Source organism: Rousettus aegyptiacus, unplaced genomic scaffold (assembly GCF_014176215.1).
Source record: "Rousettus aegyptiacus isolate mRouAeg1 unplaced genomic scaffold, mRouAeg1.p scaffold_m13_p_8, whole genome shotgun sequence".
NCBI classification, from domain to species: Eukaryota; Metazoa; Chordata; class Mammalia; order Chiroptera; family Pteropodidae; genus Rousettus; species Rousettus aegyptiacus.
In genome coordinates this window covers 2996026-3013819 of record NW_023416311.1, presented here as the reverse complement: position 1 = coordinate 3013819, position 17794 = coordinate 2996026, and the positions used below count along the sequence as shown (strand labels likewise).

General features: G+C 55.8%; 1 protein-coding gene across 3 annotated transcripts; it reads right to left on the bottom strand.

Moving 5' to 3' along the window:
* Window positions 1-4208: 4208 nt before the first annotated feature.
* UMOD (uromodulin) lies at window positions 4209-17081 on the bottom strand. Of its 3 annotated transcripts, none has more exons than XM_016157033.2 (11): window positions 16961-17081; window positions 15367-15500; window positions 13454-14230; window positions 13225-13344; window positions 11631-11839; window positions 10583-10731; window positions 8512-8757; window positions 6958-7120; window positions 6321-6402; window positions 5529-5573; window positions 4209-4503 (listed from the first exon to the last, which is right to left on the bottom strand). In XM_016157033.2, exons 2-11 carry the CDS (start codon window positions 15458-15460, stop codon window positions 4442-4444), a joined length of 1947 nt encoding a protein of 648 aa, XP_016012519.2. In that variant the 5' UTR covers window positions 15461-15500; window positions 16961-17081; the 3' UTR covers window positions 4209-4441. The 3 variants fall into 3 exon arrangements, with proteins under 3 accessions (XP_016012519.2, XP_016012518.2, XP_016012520.2); XM_016157032.2 differs by having other exon boundaries at window positions 16794-17030; XM_016157034.2 differs by having other exon boundaries at window positions 5529-5570; window positions 16794-17029.
* Between the last annotated feature and the right edge of the window lie 713 nt (window positions 17082-17794).

Below are 17794 nucleotides of genomic sequence, written 5' to 3'. Positions count from 1 at the left end.
AGAACTTTGCACCCGTCCCTTCTCACAGTTAATCCCCACCATAAACCGATGAAGCTAGTGCCACACTTGCTATCAGAAAACAAACACTGATCAGAAGGAAGCTTCATACCCAAAGGGAAGTGGCAAGAGAGCAGATGGCCGCTGGTTTGCACAATGCATTTCCAATTGTTCCTTGCGTTCCCAGATCCTCGCCCTGAGAACACTTCTGCTTGTCCGGGTGTCGCTCCGTGTGGAGCCCGTTGGAGCAAGGGGGTCAATAAGAAAGCGAGGATGGGCGCTTCCTATTTGGGGCCCATAGACTCTACCCAACTTCAGATACTCAGTGTTGAGGAGTCTGGGAAGGGCCCCTTCGGCGACGGAGCACCATGGAACGTGAAGGGTAGACAAGGCCCCTGGACAGCATGAGCGTCGGAATAGCATCCGCTCCAATCCCTTTTGACACGTGGGCTACCCGAGAGCTTGGAAGATACGGAACTGAGAGTCGAAGCTTTTGCAGAACAAGTGGCCACTGCCTCTGCTGGGTTACTGTAGGACTCTTTACGGCTACTGAAGATGGCAGTGCTGGGATCCAGGCGCTGGTAACTCCTTCTGGCAAAACCTCAACCCAGATAAAGAGAAGGTTGCGAGCTATCATCTCTGCTCTTAGTGTATTTAGAGGGGGGAAAAATCCCCTAAACATGGAGGTTATATCGGCCACAAATGCAGGATTCCAGAATTCATGTGGGCCCACAAAATAGCCCACCGGTCCATCCATTTTGGCAGGTGCTCGTCCTCCTCTCCCCAGTGGCCACCCTCAGCTTTCCGCATCCTTTTAAACGGTCTCCACAGCCATCGCTGCCCACTCACTCTGACCCCTTCCGCCATTCTCAGCCTGTTCCTGCCACCCCGCTTCAAGAACATTCAGGTCACCACACCTGACCTCACTCAACTCTGTCCCCTCTGCCAACAAACATGGAAATGGCTATCCTCCACTTGCTGCCCCCCCCCAACTTCCAATGAAGTAATCTTCCTCTTTTTCAAAGTCACTTCCTCCATCCCACTTCTGACCCCTCCCTGTCAATGCGAACTACGTGGCTAAAACTCCCCTGCCAAGGTCACCCCACGGGCAAGTCCACTGGGCGCTTTCTGTGGTCGGATTGTTTTTGCTGCTGCTCTGGGAACTTTGTGTTTCTTTGACTTCCCTGGACCATGATTTTCCTCTACCAATTAGTATGCTCTGCTTTGTCCTTATCCTTATCATCAGCCTTGTCCTCCAGCTGTCCTTGAGAATGCTGGCAGGTCCCATTTTTCTTGTCACTCCTGGAGAGTGTCAAGTTAGCTCCTGGTTTCCAGCAGTGTTCACAGGCTGATAAGTTCTAAATCTGTAACAACCCCCCCCACCCCGCCTCGCCCACCCTTGAACTCCAGATCCATCCACCCCATCGCCCGCTGGACCTTGTCACTTGGGCTGAGACGGGAGAGGCACCTTGAACTCAGCAGGTGCAAATCTGAACGGCCCAGTTTCCTTGGACCTGTCGCTCCTCGTCGCATCATCTGTCTCGATGGCACCACTGCCGTTCCAGGCAGCGAGAACACTTGGTCACCCGGTCACCCAAGCCGGAAACCTGGCCTCTCCCTCTCTCCCTCATCCTCACATTTTCAATCATCACCAAATCTGGCTACTCAGCCTTTCAATTATTTCCTGACTCTGTTTTTCCTTCCTCATCCCCACTTCTCCAGTCCTAATTCAGGCCACCATCGTCTCTTACAAGGGCAGTTTAACAGCTGCCTAATGGGTTTCTCTGCTTTGGTGTTTGTCCCCTTTTATTCTGCTGTCTCCCCTGCAGTCAGCTGCCACAGGGTCGCCCCTTAGGATCACTCTGCTTCCTGGGGCCTGACCCCTGTCCACAGCTCCCAGCTCATCTGTAGCTTCTCCCTGCACATTCTACACCCCAGCCAATCCCTGGTCCTCTGCACTCTTCCCACCTCCAAACCTTTGCGCATGGTCTTCCCTCTGCCTGGCTCACTCTACTCCTAGCCTCTCACCACTTGCCATTCAGGTTTGCCTCCTCCAGGAAGCCTTTCCTGAATCCCACAGGCTGGCTGGGCTTCTCCTCTCTGCTTCTCTGCCTCTCGGAGCTGATTTCAGTCACACTCAATCACCTGCTCACTTATCTGTCTCCTCTTGAAGGGTATAAGATCTTCGTGGACAGGGATCTTATCTTCGCAGTTCTAACCAGCACCTAGTAAATACTCGTCGCGTAAACAAATGGACAAAATCCCAGTATGCATGCTCCAGAGCCTCTCCTATGAGTGAGTAATACCGCCAACTGATGGCCCAGTCCAAGTCTTTGCCAACCCTTCTCCTGCCAGACCTCGAACTCCAGGAGGCCACGGAGTGTGTCTGGTTTGTTTATGCCGTACCCCCAGCAGCTGGCACTGTGTCCGGCACACAGTAGGTGCTGTGCAGGCATTTCTCGAATGAATGAATGGAGGGACGAAGAAATGGATGACTGGGGGAAGCTCAGAGACAGTGTGTATTCTATCTAAGGTCCCACAGCCGAAGATCCTGCCGCTGGGCCCCTGCACCTGCTGCTCCCACGGGCCTATAGCATTCTTTCTCGGCTGCCCCTGCTTCATTCCCTTACTGCCGTCAGCCTCTGCTTGTCGGAGAGACCTTTCCCAACCACCCTATGTGAAATAACACCCCCTCGCTCTCCTCATCCCCCCAAGCGCTGGTCACTGCCTGACGCAGCGCACAGAGATTGTGTAAACGTGCCCCGTTCTTTAAACCTAACACCCTTACCAGCAAGGGCTCTGCTTTATGTGCTGTTTCCTTGCTGCCTGGTAAGGTGTCCGGCCTTGAACTTAGACTCAAAAATATCTATTGACTATTGAGCAGAATAGCTCGCTGACAGAAAGCAGGGGAGTGGGGGCGGGAAGAAAGGAACGGAGGGACAAAAGGATTAATTCTGATACACATTTCCCCCCCCCCCCCCCCTCCCCCCAGCTCTCATCTTGGCCCTTGCTTTTATTTTCTGTTTTCTGCTGCGCCCAAGTCCGCGTAGAGCTGGGTCGCACGTGGTCGGGACCGGCAGCCCTCACCGGGGCCTGACCACGCGTGGGGCGGGGCTGGGCTTGGCACCGCGGCCCCCTGCGCGAAGCTCTTATGTAAAGGCAGCGCGGACAGGGGGTTCGGGGTTCGTGTCTGCCCGTGATAAGAGGTCCTTAACTCAAGACACGCTGTCCCCGCCAGCCCCGTTTGCTGATATACACGTGTGGTTTTCCCTGGCATCGGAAGGCTCTGGTCACGTGACAGGGCCTTGGTCTTGCCTGCAAAGCCGCAGCTGGCGTCGGGGCAAACATTTCCCATTGGCATCGGCTTCCTTTGGACCCCTTGGCAAAAAGGTCCAGAGACCTTTGGGATGTATGAGGCTTGGCCTGGGCCCAGCAGCCTCTCGGTTTCTAGTTGTCCTGTAGGGTCCCCCTTGCAAAGCACCCCCTCCCAGTGGGGGTAATGGGTCTGCCTTCTGCTGCTGCTGCTGCTGCTGCTGTGGCTCTGTAAACGGGTCCACGTCTTCTGGATTGGGAGGGAGAGGTGTGATGGAGGGAGGGGACCCCTCGTATGTGCCAGGTGTACATCACCTCTGAGGACCGTGAGGCTCCTGGAGGCAGGGACTTTGTCGTATTCACCAGTGTTTCCTCGGCAGTGGGCACAGTGCTTGGCACATCCTGAGTGCTCAAGTAAACATTTCTGGAAAACTGGATGACCCCCGCGAGGCCATCGTTGCCACCCCGCATCGCACAGAAGCAGCAGGCCCCTGCTTACCCTCCATTTCTACGGTGCCCCCTGCACCCGTAACTACCTGTCAAGTGCTCCTTCCCCTGCCATACCTTACGCTCCAGGAAGACACAGAGCGCACCTGGTTTGTTCAAGCGGTAACCCCAGCAGCTCACACTGTGCCTGGCACACAGTAGGTGCTCAGCGAGTATTTCTCGAATGCATGAATGGAGGGATGAGTAAATGGATGGATGGAGGAAGCTCAGAGACGTTGTGTCTTCTACCTCAGGTCACACAGCAGAACCAGAGTTGAACCCAGTCTCCGTGACGAGACTATGGACTATCGAGGGCAGGGAGGACGTCTGGTTTTTGTCACCACAAACGGTGTCTGCACAAATAGATGCTACTTCAGATAATACTCGCCGAATGAATAAATGACTTCACAGACTGAGCTTTTTAAAATCATTATTATTTTGGCACACTCCTGAAGGAGACAGGGACCTCGTGTGCAGACGCGTCACAAGTCTCGTTCTGAGAGAAGGCAGCATTTAAAGACGCAGGCTGTTCTTTCGGTAGCGAGGATTAAAGGGGCGAAAACAGGGGCAAGCTCACGGACGTGTGATCTCCCTTCCAGCAGGAAGTGACTTGGCAGCCACAGAGCAGAGGGTTTCCGCTCGCCGGTCACTGCGGCGTCATGGTCAAGGTGGCCAACAGAAGCAGAGGCAGCCAGACCTTCAGGAGCCCTGACAAGAAAGTGGTGACAGGGCCGTCACCGGCGCTGATGCGACTTCGTGCAAACCGAACCTGAGATGCCTCCTCTCGTGTGGCCGATTAGGGAGGAACACCCTCTTTGGGCTGATGAGTTAGAAAAAGGAAACTTTCTCGTTATCTGCGCTGAAAACCACTTAGAAAAAGGTGCCGCTCGCGGCGCACAAATCGAAGAAGGTGCCCTCACTGGTGGACGGGTTGAAGAAGACAGCCTCTCCTCTGGGAGAGGCATCGTGACCCCTCAAAAGGGCACTCTGTGCAGTGCCCAACCTGCTCCACCGTCCTCAGTGACTTTGGGACGTCTGCAGACAGACAGTCCCCTCAGGAACACCTCAGCTCTCCAGCCCCAAGTTCACTGGCCCCGGGCTGAACTATCTCGGAGCAAACGTTAGGTGGGTGCAACAAGCCCCAGACGCCAGGGGCCAAGAAGGGCGACGGGTACATAGATTCACTTTTCAGCCACATGTTCGGACAATTCGGTGGCCAAGAATATCACAGGCCATAAAAACGCCACCGGTCCCTGGTTTCGGGGCTCAGAGGAGCAGAGGAACAGGGTTTATCCTTTGCCTGTGGTGCTCATCCTGGAGCTAAGCATGGCACTTGGCGCGCGGTAGCATTCGGCACACAACTGTCGCCCGCGGGGCGAACCCCGAAAACGGCATTAGAAGCCGTAACGCTGCAGGACGTGTCCGCAGGGCACAGCTGGAGTGCGCGCGCGTCTGCCGTGCAGAGGTTCGTAACGAGCGTGCAAATGCACACGCGGCGCCAGCCGTCTGTACATCTGAGTGCGTGAGTGTGGCCGTATGCACGTGACCCTGTGCGTGCACAAACGCGTCTGGAGGCTGCATGTGCGTATGTCAGCTCCAGGGCCAGGCATTCCCACAGACCCGGTCGCCTCCTCCGCGCCGAGCGGGCACTGCGGCGCGCCCCGGGCCCGCGGACAAAAAGCCCCAGGCGAAGGCTCCGGTGCAGCTCTCTCTCAAGGAGGACCCGAACTTACCCCAGCTGCTGGAAGCAGCTCTTGAGACGGTGGCCTGGACACCTGCTGGGGGACAGGGAAGGGTCAGTGCGGTTGGCAAGAAGCCTGGGGGATGCCTGTCCAGTCTGCGCTTCGCCCCGAAGCCAGAGTTCTCTTTCTGAAAAACTCCGATCTGAGCAGGTCGCTCCCCTGCTTTGGGCCGTTCAGCGGTTCTTGCTGCTTTCCGGAGAAAGACCCAAAATCTCAGCAGGAACCACAAGGCCCCACATGGGCCGGGCTCCCCCGCCACGGCCCTTCGCCCGCGCCACGACCTCTGACTGGGCGTCCGTTCTCTTCACCCCCTTCCAATTCCCCTCTCAGCTGGTCCCTCCTCAAGTTCCAAATCTCAGCCCCATCCCTCCCCGACCCTCCAGGCTGGGTCTGCTTCCTCTGCTAGTACAGTTCCTAATACAGTTTCTCCATGACACATCACAGTTGTCGGTCTCTATCTGTTGATCCTTCTAGCTACGATTCTTTGAATAACGTCTCCCCCGCTGGTCCGTGAGCTTCCCGTAAGCCGATCCTGTATCTGTTCTTGCTCATCACATGACCCCCCAACCTCTAGCACAGGGCCTGGCACACAGTAAGCGCAAGAGTATGTTCGTGCAATGAATAAATGAATGAGAACTGACAAAAGGCAGGCAGCCTATAGTCCATGCTGCCCCCGCGGAACCCATTTTCTCCAGCTCTCCAGACTCCCAGTGAGACCCCAAGCACCTGGTTTCGTCTTCCCTCCATATCTCCCGGAACGTGGGGGAGAGGTGACCCCCTTACCCTTCCGCATGATGGGACCCAAGTTCAGGACGCGGGTCTGGTCGATACTGGCCCCACTGCGAGATCTGGTCCTGGAGCAGGTCTGCCGGGAGAGGGTGGCAGTGAGGTCCAGCCGTGAGGGGCTGCCCCCCCACAGAGGGGCACCCCCCTGCCTCAGGCCGGGGCTTGAACCCGGGGAGGCGGGAGCTTTGAGGGTGCCTGGGTTCATGCCTATCTCTACCACTTCTGAGATGCGTGACCTTAGGAAAGTCACTGAAGTTCTCTGAGCCTCTCTCCCCATACAGAAAAGGAGACTAGCTAAATACTGACCATATTAGAGAGTTGCTATGAAGAATTTAAATGTTAACACGGAGGAGCTAGCTGCACGTGCTGCTTTAACGTGTGAGCTCCCGGCAGGAGAACACAAGCTTGCAGGTAAGCCAGCGCAGTTACCAGCCTGCTGCGCCGCGCACCGCGCTGAGCCCACCTGCGACCCCAGCAGCTCAGGTCTCCTGGCCACGCCCACCCCACCTTCCTGCTCAGAAAAACAGCAGAAATGTTGGTGTTTTTCAGATCTCCTGGCCGGATACCTGTGGTTTCGGGAGACAGGGGAATGGGAGGGCACAGCGGGCGGGCTGAGGGCGGGGAGGTGACTCACAGGTTTGCACTTCTCATCCACAGTGTCACAGAGGTACACTTCACAGTGCAGGTAGACCAGGTCGTGGTTCCCGGCAAAACGGAACATCTGGACCGAAAATCGGCCCTGAGGGGACTCCCCGTTCTCCACCACCTGGATCGTGGCGTCCTCAGTACGTGGACATCTGCGAGAGTTACGGCCGATAACCCGGTGGGTTAAGCAAACACACTGGGGCCCGACTGCACCACCCGCGGGCCGCATGACCTCAGAGAGTTTACTTCATCTCTCTGGGCCCGTTTCCCCATTCGTGTACAGGGCATAATAACTGTAAGCCACATCATAAGATAGCGGTGAGGATTGCGTTCATTTCTCAAAGTGCTACTACGGTACGAGGCACACAGTAGATACGACGCTAAAGTGAAAAACAGTTGAAACTATCCTAAGGTTAGCACTTCCCGACTTCCCAGGAAATGGCACACCTGCGCTGTGCCTGGCACTAACTATAACAAAGGGAACCTCGGAGCCCCGAGACCACTGGCCGAATCGGAGTGTGTGTCCACCTCTGCACACGCGCACAACTGAACCGACACACGCTTACGAAGAAAAATGGACCGCATCGGAGCGCACGGGCAGGTGAGCTAGGCACCGCCCCCCCCCCCCGCCCCTTGCTTTTTCATACTATTTGCCCAAAATTGATTTAGAAGAGGGGTCGGTTGCCGACTGGGGCAGGTGAGCGTCTACCTGAGACCTTCGTCTGAATGTCACCGGGCAGATTCTGAGAGAACTAGGCCAGGAACAGGTCCCCTGGCTGTCGGGGATGCTCTCCCTGACTGCTATGACAATTGCGAAGCCCCTCCCTCCCCCTGCTCAGTTTCTCTTTCCAGCCCCATCACTATCAACACGCTACAGATTTCGCTTTTGTTCGGGGGTCGGTTGCTGCCCTTAGGAGATCAGCTGTAGGTGGGCAAAGATTTGAGTCCCTTCCACTCGCCGTATGATCCACGGGACCCGGCATGCAGGAAGCGTCCCAAAACATCTGTTCAGTTTATGGATGGAACTAGGAACTACTGTCTCACAGTGTGGGTCCAGATTCTGTCATGCCACCTGAGTCAAAGCAGCACCCCTGGGTCCTCCCTGGCCAACCGTGCCTCTACCCGACTCCTTCCAGCCAGGTGCCGGGCTGCCTCCTGCCCTGGCCATGTCTGTCACTCAAGTTTATTATCCTTGTCTGAGACCAATTAAATCGAAGCATGGTTCTTAAACTATTATGACATTTGCTATCTGTATTATATTTTGACACACCTATCATATATAAATGCATATTTCCAAGCATGTAGGTTGGGTAATACATTAAATAATGAGATCTGGTAGAAATTCCAATACCATCGTAACAAAAAAGTATCGACGAGCGCAAACACTGTCACGTGTCCTGCTAATAATCCCGTGGTTTGTTGCCCATCTGTCATGGCGGCAGTGGTAGATACAGCTAGAGAGTGGTGACTATAAAGATGCGCTCTCCCCGATCCTAATCCCGAAGACCCCCTGCCCCCGCCCAATCCCGGCCGTGGGCCTCACCCGTCCTGGATGATGAAGTACTTGAGGGGGTCTGTGGCGTTGCCGCTGGGCGTGGCATAGCAGTTGGTCATGAGCAGTGCGAACCGAGACAGGTCGCCCCCGTCCAGCATGGTGCCCACGTAGAGGAAGGCCTCGGTGGACAGGGCCACGGAAGAGCCCTGGTAGGGCTGTGTGTAGGCGGGGCTCTGGAAGAGCGCCATCCGCACCGTGAACATGCCCGTCCCGCCCACGCCGATGTTTAGGGAGCTGCGGGGCGGAGAGACGGGGTGGTGAGAGAACCGGGGAGCTGAGAACAGCGGCAGGTGGGCCGCCCTCTCTGCTCTGGCGCCCAGGCCGTCCCCGGCAGTTATCGGCATCTCTATCCAGATGTAGGACTGGAACGCGCTAACCATCGCTTTGGAGACCACGATGCACATGCCGGGCCGCCTCGGGATCTTGTTGGCATGCAGGTTCTGATTCAGCAGGTCGGGTGCGGGGAGAGGCTCAAGGGTCTGCATTTCTAACGAGCTCCCAGGTGAGGCTAATGCTGCTGGTCCACGGACCACATTTTTTTTAACCTGTCCACCCTCTCACACAGTGGCCCTCGCTTTCAAGATGTGTACCAAACACTCAAGGGAGTCGCCTAGATTTCTTCTTCGATCTTGACCGGGAACAGTTCAAAGGACTGGGCTGTGCATCCTACAGGCCTAAGTCACCGTTGTGGCTCCACCCCAACTGTTGGGGCGGGTTTAATGGGCTGTTCTTAAGCCCATTGGAAACAGCCATACTGCTGTCGACTTCACGGGGTGATCCCACACAGGACATCGTCAAACTGATGCTTCAGGAAATAAGGGGCATGAGGAATGCTCAGTAAGGGTGACGTCCTTTTGACCGGTGAGACTGGGTTATTGGTCAGTCTGGGGCAGAGTTCCAGCTCAAACCAGAGACAGAGGTGTGCCCAGATACGTCGCTTCCTGGAGCCTATCAGGTCTGAGATGTGGCCCCACCTCTCCAGGAACCTGCTTGCCCAGGCGATGCTCCAGGCAAAGGCAGATTTCTTCCCCCAAGTCAGCCATGCCCCCTCGGCAGTGCCCAGCGCCCCTCCTTGAGTCTGGTTGGTCCAGAGAACACACAACCATAGGCCTGATGGCCGGGCTTTGAATCCCAGCGCTGCCACTTACTAGACTCTGCGACTTTGGGCAAGTTAGTCAATCTTCTCTGAGCCTCAATTTCCATATCTGTATAATGGGGGTAGTAATAATCCCACCTACACCCCCAAAGTGCTCTAAGGTTTCAATGAGATCTTCCATTGTGTATTTATCACGATGTCTGACATCTAGTCAGCGCTCAATAAATGTTGTTATTATAAGAATTTTCTCCAGCATCAGCATCATTAGCCTGTGACTCATCCTATTCAGAGATTTTCTGTTTTATTTAGCAGCAGAACCCTTTAATATTTTGAACAGTAAAACCTCATGGGGTTTTACTGTTCAAAATATTGAACAGTAAAACAGTTCCACTCCATATGGGTGGAACCGCTCCGGTTCCCCCTCGAACACCCCAAAGATGCCTCCTTAAAGACCCTCAGGCTCTAAGAAGCACAATTAGTAAATCCATCTTTAATCAAACTCCTTCTGTTTATAGAGAAGGAACAAACCTGAGGTCCAAACACGGGATACGATCTGCCCAAAGTCCCACAGCGGGTCTGGAATGGGCACCTGTCCTTCCCTCGGGACCAGCCACCCCGCCCCTCTGACAAGCCAGCAATCCTGACATTTGATTCGCATCTGCAGAGCACCGTTGTGCATCTGTGGAAGGCAGTACAATCCTGCCAAAGGGATTTCACAGATAAGACAACGCCCAGAGCAAGACATCAACTTCCCAAGGCTGTCCTGGGAGTGAGTGACAGAGCCTGGATTTGAATCTGGGCTCCAGGGCTCCTGGCTAGGGTCCTCGGTTGGGCAACACTGCCTCCTGGTCCCCCGAGCCGGCTCCTTATGGGAGGCAGCTGACAGGGGAGCCAAGGGCCTGACAGTTAAGGGCGTGTGGGGTGGAGCCACCCAGGGCTGCTGGGGACCCTCTCGGGCCTCACCTGATCATCGGCTGCAGGGAGGTCTTGAGGCTGACTTTCATGTCCAGTGGATAGGAGCACTCGAAATCGATCTTGATGTTCACGTCACGGATGATGATCTCATCTGCCAGGTAGAGGGTGTTGCTGTACATGGCGTGGGTTTGATTCCTCTGTGTTGGTCCGGGGCGTGGGGGAGGGCGGGGAGAAACGGCAAGAGAGTGTGAGTGAGTCTCACATCCGAAGGGGTCTTCCTCCAGCCACCTGTGAGCTGCCCTCCTCATTTCCTTGGTCGGAAGTTAACAACAACAGCAACCTCTTGTGAGCATGGGTCACGGGCGAGGCCCTGGGCCAAACACTCCTGCGTCAGTCACTGCATCAGGCCCTTTGGTGACCCTAAGAGGCCCGGCTACCAGCTCACCTGCCTTGTGATGATGAAAACTGAGTAACTCAGTAACTCGCCCACAGCACGCGGGACCTATAAGCCTGGGCCCCTCCCCGACACCGTGCTCCCTCTGTCAAACACGCAAAAGTCGGAAAACCACGTGCGGAGTCATCGCCAGCGGTGGAATTCAGATAAGGCCATTTCTTCTTTCTTTCTCTTGCCTCCTTTCCTTTCCTTGGCACGTTGAGCTCTGGGCCCCTTTTGCGGAGGCTTCTGTAGGTGAGGTCCCGGTTCCCCCCACATCGGTGATGCAGACCCGTCCCCCGGGACCTGCTTCTGAACCCAGCATGGATACCAACTGGCTTGCGACAGTCGCTGCCCCGTCTGGGCCCTCCTCTTCCCCTCCGTGAAATGGGGAACCGTCACCAGGAATATTATTTGAAGCTAACATTTATTGAGCACTCACTATGTGCCAGTCATTGTCCCGACCTCTTCGCGCACACACTGCTAACTCACTTAGCCCTCTTAACACCCCGAGGGGACTGTCGCTCCTCCATTTGACAGCTGGGGAAACTGAGGCACGGCCAGGCTCAATCTCTCACCCAAACTCATACCACTAGGAAGTAGCAGAGCTGGGGCCCGAACCAGGCAGTGCTCCAACCCTGTGGCACGCGGGCCGAGACATACCGTCATCACCGTCCCACAGGGGCCATCCAGGGCTGGGGTCACCACCGACATCCAGACCCGGTCGCCCCTCTCGATGAAGCCTGAGCACTGGCTGTCACGCAGGTACATGAAGACCTTCTCAAAGTGCAGGCTGTTCAACTGGCACTTGCTCAGGGACACCTTGATGTCATTGGCCCCACACTCCAGCCTGCGCTCCAGGAGGGAGAGGTCTGAAATGGGCAGGGAAGACAGCATTGGAGGCCCGTGACCAGCTCCTCTCCAGGCCCCAGGCCCAGCTGGCCGGGCTGGCCACAGCTGGGGCGCTCAGAGTAGCCTTGGTCTGATCCCGCTTCATAGTGACAGAGACACAAGACCGGATTCCCACATCACTGGGAGGATGCAAATGGCCATTACAGCCTTGCTCCTCTAATCGTAGGCTGTATGCACAAAATAGGATGATTGTAGGCTCCTTCGCTGTCCCATCATTTAAAACATTGAATCCCAGTAAAACAAAACAAAACAAGCTCCTAAGTTCATTGCAGTTTCTTTCCATCCCTTCTACGTGAGAGACAGCTCTCGCTAGCTGCTGATGGTTTTAAGGCCTTACATTGCGAACCTCCCTTGTAAAGCAACCACACAGACCTCAGGCTAAGTGTTTGGCACACACAGTGACATCTAACTGGATTTTTTTTTTTTAAGTTTTTTAACGGAAGTATTACACAACTGCTGGAATTTAACGGCCGTCTTTCATTGTCTTTATGCTGTTTCTCTGTATCTAAAGTAAGAGTTTCCTGCCACACAGAGATGCGCCAGTGCCCGCCAATGACCCGAGTTTACTTAAAAGTCAATGTGAAGAAAAAAACAAGTTAATAACAAAAATCGCAGTACGGGGAGCACGCGGAGAAAGCAGCATTGTAAAAGTGGTACGTGGCTGTGACTACAGTCACGACAGCTTTGGGAAATGCTAGCCTGCTCCGATCATTATACACATGGAGAAGCCGAGGCTTAAAGACGGCCAGGGTCTCCGCTCAGGCTCCTCAGCGGCTCAGTAAGGACGCGCAGACTGGTCTCCAGCCTCATGTCCTTGCACTCCAGGGGAGCCTGTGGCCAATGGGTGGCCACCTGTGTGTCCACTGTGGTTCAGGGACCTCCGAAAGAAAGCTGGGGACGAAGAGGTCCCCCAAACTCTGGGAGTGTGGGATCGGCTAAGGGGAGACTTTGGGAACCCAGAGAGCTTCTGGCCAGTTTTAATGAGTATTTCTGGACCACTACCTACATATCTCCTAGGTCGGCGGTCCCCAACCTTTCTGGTACCAGGGACGGGGGGTCCTATGAGGATCTAGTGCCTGATGGTCGGAGGCGGAGCTGAGGCGGTGATGCTGGCCCCCCGGGAGCGGCTGCAGATACAGATGGAGCTTTGCTCGCTCAGCCACCGCTCACCAACTGCTGAGTGGCCCAGTTCCTAACAGGCCATGGATCGGTACCCGTCCGCTGGCACAGGGGCGGGGGAACCCTGTCTAGGTCACCCACGCACACCTCCACTCACACACGGGGCTGTGTCCCTCCGCGGGCGCTGGCCTTTCTCAGCGCCTCCCCTCCCCCACACTGGCCTCACCCGCGCTGGTGACGTTGCCGTCGGAATCCTGTTTGCATGCGCAGCGCCATCTGCCATTATCCGAGATGCAGTCCTCTTCTACACTGCACTCCTCACAGGTCCCCTCCACAGAGCTGGGGTCTGCGGGGGGGGGGGGGGGGGGAGGGGGGCACAGACGCACCGTCAGCGGTGCATGCGCGCGGCGGGTGTTCGCGTGGGGGCGGGGTGGGAGGGGGAGGCGCGCGCTCACCCGTGCAGTACGCCAGGTAGCACTCCGGGGGCGCCGTCAGGTTGTAGACGTAGTAGCCGCCCGCGCAGGCCTTCACCTGGACGGGCGCCGACCACAGGCAGCAGTTGCCGCTCCAGTGCGCGCAGGCCGTGCGGCTCACGATGCCCTCGTCGCTGGACGGGTGCGAGCCGTTGAGCCACATGGGCGCGGCCGTGTTGCAGCGCAGGACGGGCACGCAGGTCTCGGGCAGGCGCGCGCCGCCCTGGCCCACGAAGCGGTACCAGCCCTGCAGCTGCGAGTCGCAGGCGTAGCCGTCCGCGTACTCCGTGCTGCGCCAGTACTGGTCCAGGGTGCTGTGCGCCTGGCACGGGTCGGCGCACGCCAGCTCCTCGCCCTGGGGCACGCAGTCCAGCCCCGGCCCGCAGGAGCCCGGGGAGCACTCGCAGTACCACCCGTCCCCGTGGTACCCCGCGGGGCACTCACACGAATAGTTGCCGTGGCCGTTGACGCAGGTGGCCAGGGCGTGGCAGCCGCTGAGCCCGGGCTCGGTGCACTCGTCCACGTCTGTGCAGCCCAGCCCGGGCGTCAGGCGGAAGCCCCGCGCGCACACGCACGTGTACGAGCCCGGCGTGTTCACGCAGCTGCTGTCGGCCGAGCAGTTGTGGGACTCCGGGGTGGCGCATTCGTCCAGGTCCACGCACTCGATGCCGTCGCCAGTGAAGCCCTCCCGGCAGGAGCACGTGGTGACGGCCCCGTCCTCGGTGCACGTGGCGTTGCTGTGACATTCAGAGCAGTTTCCTGCAGACGGAAGAGCCCAGCCTCAGAGTGGGAGGGGTGGGGGGTGGGAGGTGGGGGTGCAGCTGGGCCAGAAGCCGCCCCGAGCTTCCTCCCCTGTCCTGTAGGGTACCCATGTTCTTTGAGACCGAGTCCCGAGCTGACACCTTCCATAACAAATAAAAGTCCGCTGACGATGGCCAAGCTTCCACCACACATTCTCGTGTGTTAAGCTTTGCCTTCGAGCGTGTCTTAGAATAGCCAGGTTCCTATGTCCAGAGAAATAATGCCTGAGGCTTTGGTAGGATTGAGGTCACCAGGTCGTCCCTTCACCTCTGCACATTTTATGCGTTTTTTTCCCCGTCGCCTTCCCTTCCCCGTGAAACCTTCGTCAAGACTGCTCGGTGTGACCTCCCTTCTGAAAACTCCCCCCCAAACGGCAGTGGCAGTCACATGCTGTTAGTTCTATCGTGAGGACAATAGTAAAAATAATTAGCCATCGTTTATGAAGCAGTTACGATATGCCACATACTGGAATATGCGCTTTTGAATTCTCCCCAGTGACCCCGTGGGGTCACTTCCGTATTTACCCTTATTTTCAAGGTTTAAGCCACTCGGTAAGCAGCAGAGCCAGGACACAAATCCAGGTGGCAGGACTCCTAACCCAGGCTCGCAGTCACCACGCCGTGATGATATTTACTGTGCCCAAAGTATTCCAGCTCTGGGGAGGCACCCAGCACCCTTCCCCAGGGAGAAGCTGAGAGCAGAGTCAGGGCAGTGCACACCCCAGTGGCGTGGCCTCTCAAGTGCGAAAGGCGAGGTATTTGGGAGCCACCTGCATGTGCTGAAATCCCGTGTGGTGAAGTATGTTCTCGGCCTCGCAGTGAAGTGCCGGGGGGCCTAAGCGGTGTTCTAGACCCTTGCCTCCCCCTGTGTCGTCTGAGGACCACAGCATCAGTACTACCTGGGAGCTTGTCGGAAACGCAGAGCCTCAGTTGGTGAAGCCTGCGTACGTTAAAGTCTGAGAAACAGATTTGGAATGAAGGCTATGCTGGTCCCAAGAGTGATGGAAGAGGAATCAAGACCTCCTCTTGCTCTGGGTGGCAGTGCCCCCTACACACACACACACACACACACACACACACACACACCCCACCTACTTGCTTCCAAGGTGTCAGCGGCCGCAGCTGTGACGACCCAAGAGATCAGCAGCACTAATATCTGCATCGAGGTCAGAGTGAAAAGCCGCTCCATCCTTCCTGCTCTCCACAGCTGCTTCCGGTTCCGGGAAGACCTGCCCAAAGGCAAGGACACGTTGGCCCTGTGGGGTTCCTTCTCCGATGCCTGACGTCCCGTGAACCAAGGTGGGCGGGATCGATGCTCTCACTCCCCTCCACACCGCCGTGTATGTGAACGACAAAATGTGGCCAACGCTGTGACCCCGGCTTTGGCAGGGTTTCCCCCTCTGGGACCCCACCCTTACTCCTCCCCACATCCCAGCCTCGGCTCCCCCCAGTCTCCCTGAATTTAAAAGAACTGAGTCTCTCTAAGATGAGGTGGTTTTCTGAACTCATCGCTTTACCAGAGGCAGCTTTGGGCTGAACAGCCGATCACACGGATCTTTTGCTGGAAAACTTTCAACAGGCCCAGATCCACGTATTCATTCAACAAACGCACTGAATCGCTGCTACGTGCCAAACAGGAAGCCGCACACCAAGAAAAACAGTGAGCGGGACGGACAAGGTCCGGACTTCATGCAACTCACGTATTATAAAGAAGCGGCTTGAGATGAGCAGTTTGAGAGGCGATTAACCTTTACAGCGCATTTCAACGTTTCCAGAGCGGTCTCTTATTATTTTACCCAGTCGGTGAAACAATCCTGGCTGGGCGCCACTATCGGCACAATGTTTACAGCAGCAAAACGGGGCAGCACGGCAGTTACCCATGTGGGACCGGGAGCCTGCGACCCGTTTTTCCAATCCCTAACAGTGTGACAAATCACTAGCAGCGGGCGAGACTTTTCCATTCGCTAAGACTCAGTTTCCTCGTCTACGAAGCAGGGATTAACACTTCCCACAGAGCGAGTGCTTACAGTGGGCCAGGCTCAGTCCGAAGAAGTCCTCAAAAGAACCTGTGTTCTAGAGCAGTAGAGAAAATAATTTTACGCCATGACCCAGTGCAATAGCTTGCGTGTGTGAACGTGCACACATACACATGCAGACACGCACGCACAAAAGTTTTATTAAAAAAAAACAGTTCTTATCATTTCCGTGGGCATTGCCGGCTGACACATGCTATTGTATTTAATTCTAAGAAAATTCCGGATATAATCCACAAACAATTTCACGACCCGCTAATGGTTTGACCTATCTTTTATTACCGCGGTGGGTAATGACCAACTGCATCTTGTCGTCGTGGGGACTAAAATGACAGACGCAAAGCAGGGCCTGGCACATCGCAAATGCTCTTGCTCGCTGCTGTGTCCCCAGTGCCTGGTACGTAGTAGGCGCTTAATTAACGTTCGTTGAATACATGAAAAAATAGCAGCCATTTGTCCATAGGACCAAAGAGAGGAAACCTGACTTACCAACGATCGTGAAGCCAGTAGTCAGCAGGGTGGTGACTCAGTCTAGGCCTGACCTAAGTGTCCAGCCTCTTAATTTCCACTCCTGCTTCCCCAGACGGAGTGGGAATTGGCAGGAGACTCAATTGAGGAGAAGTGGTAGGAGGAGAGAGAGCTGCAGGGAGCTGTACCTGAGACCAGGGAGGCGGAATCAATCCACTTGCGAGCGCATGCCCCGTATATAAGCCTCTGCCCCTGGCTGGCACCCTGTGCACCTTTTATCCTCTGGTTCTAGTTCTTCAGGTCGTTTTCTCGGGGGTGGAATATTTTCCCTTTTTTGGCACAGTGTTTTTCTCTTCTAGGCTATAGGTTGTTATTTTTTCTCCTTAATAGGTAGAGACCCCAAATGATTGACACTGGGGGTCACTCTTGTGCCCGGCCTCTGTTTTGTACTTTTCAGCATCCAGAGATTCCTTAGTTAGAAATTAACTGGGAAGGCAGTGCCAGGCTTTTCCTTGGGCATCGACAAGGACAAGGTGGACCCATGAAGCCAGGCGGAGGCCAGTATCTGAAGCCAGGCCACATCAGGGGAAAGAGGTGTGCATCGTCCCCACTGGGACGTGGACTCGTGACCGCATTGTCTTCACTAGGACATGGACCCGTGACCACTCGGGTTCCCCATCCTGCAGAGGGCACCCTCCTGAGCATCCCCCATCATCAGGGGCTCAGCCCACACTCTTGGGGTCCAGATGTAAACAGGAAAGGAGCTGAGAGAGGTTGAAGGTCAGAGGCCGAAAGTAATTCAGCTCAGGCCCACGCTGCAAAACCAGAAACCAGTTCCCGCCAGGGAAGGTCCCTCGGGAGGTGGGTAACTCCGTGACCGAATTGACTTTGGAGCCAGTCCATCTGAATCCTGATCAGCCACTTATCGTCTGCCTGTGGGCTCATCTCTTAACCTCCTCGGGGTCATTTTTGTCATCTATAAAATGAGAATACCTGTTACCTGGAGTTATAACGACGGTCGA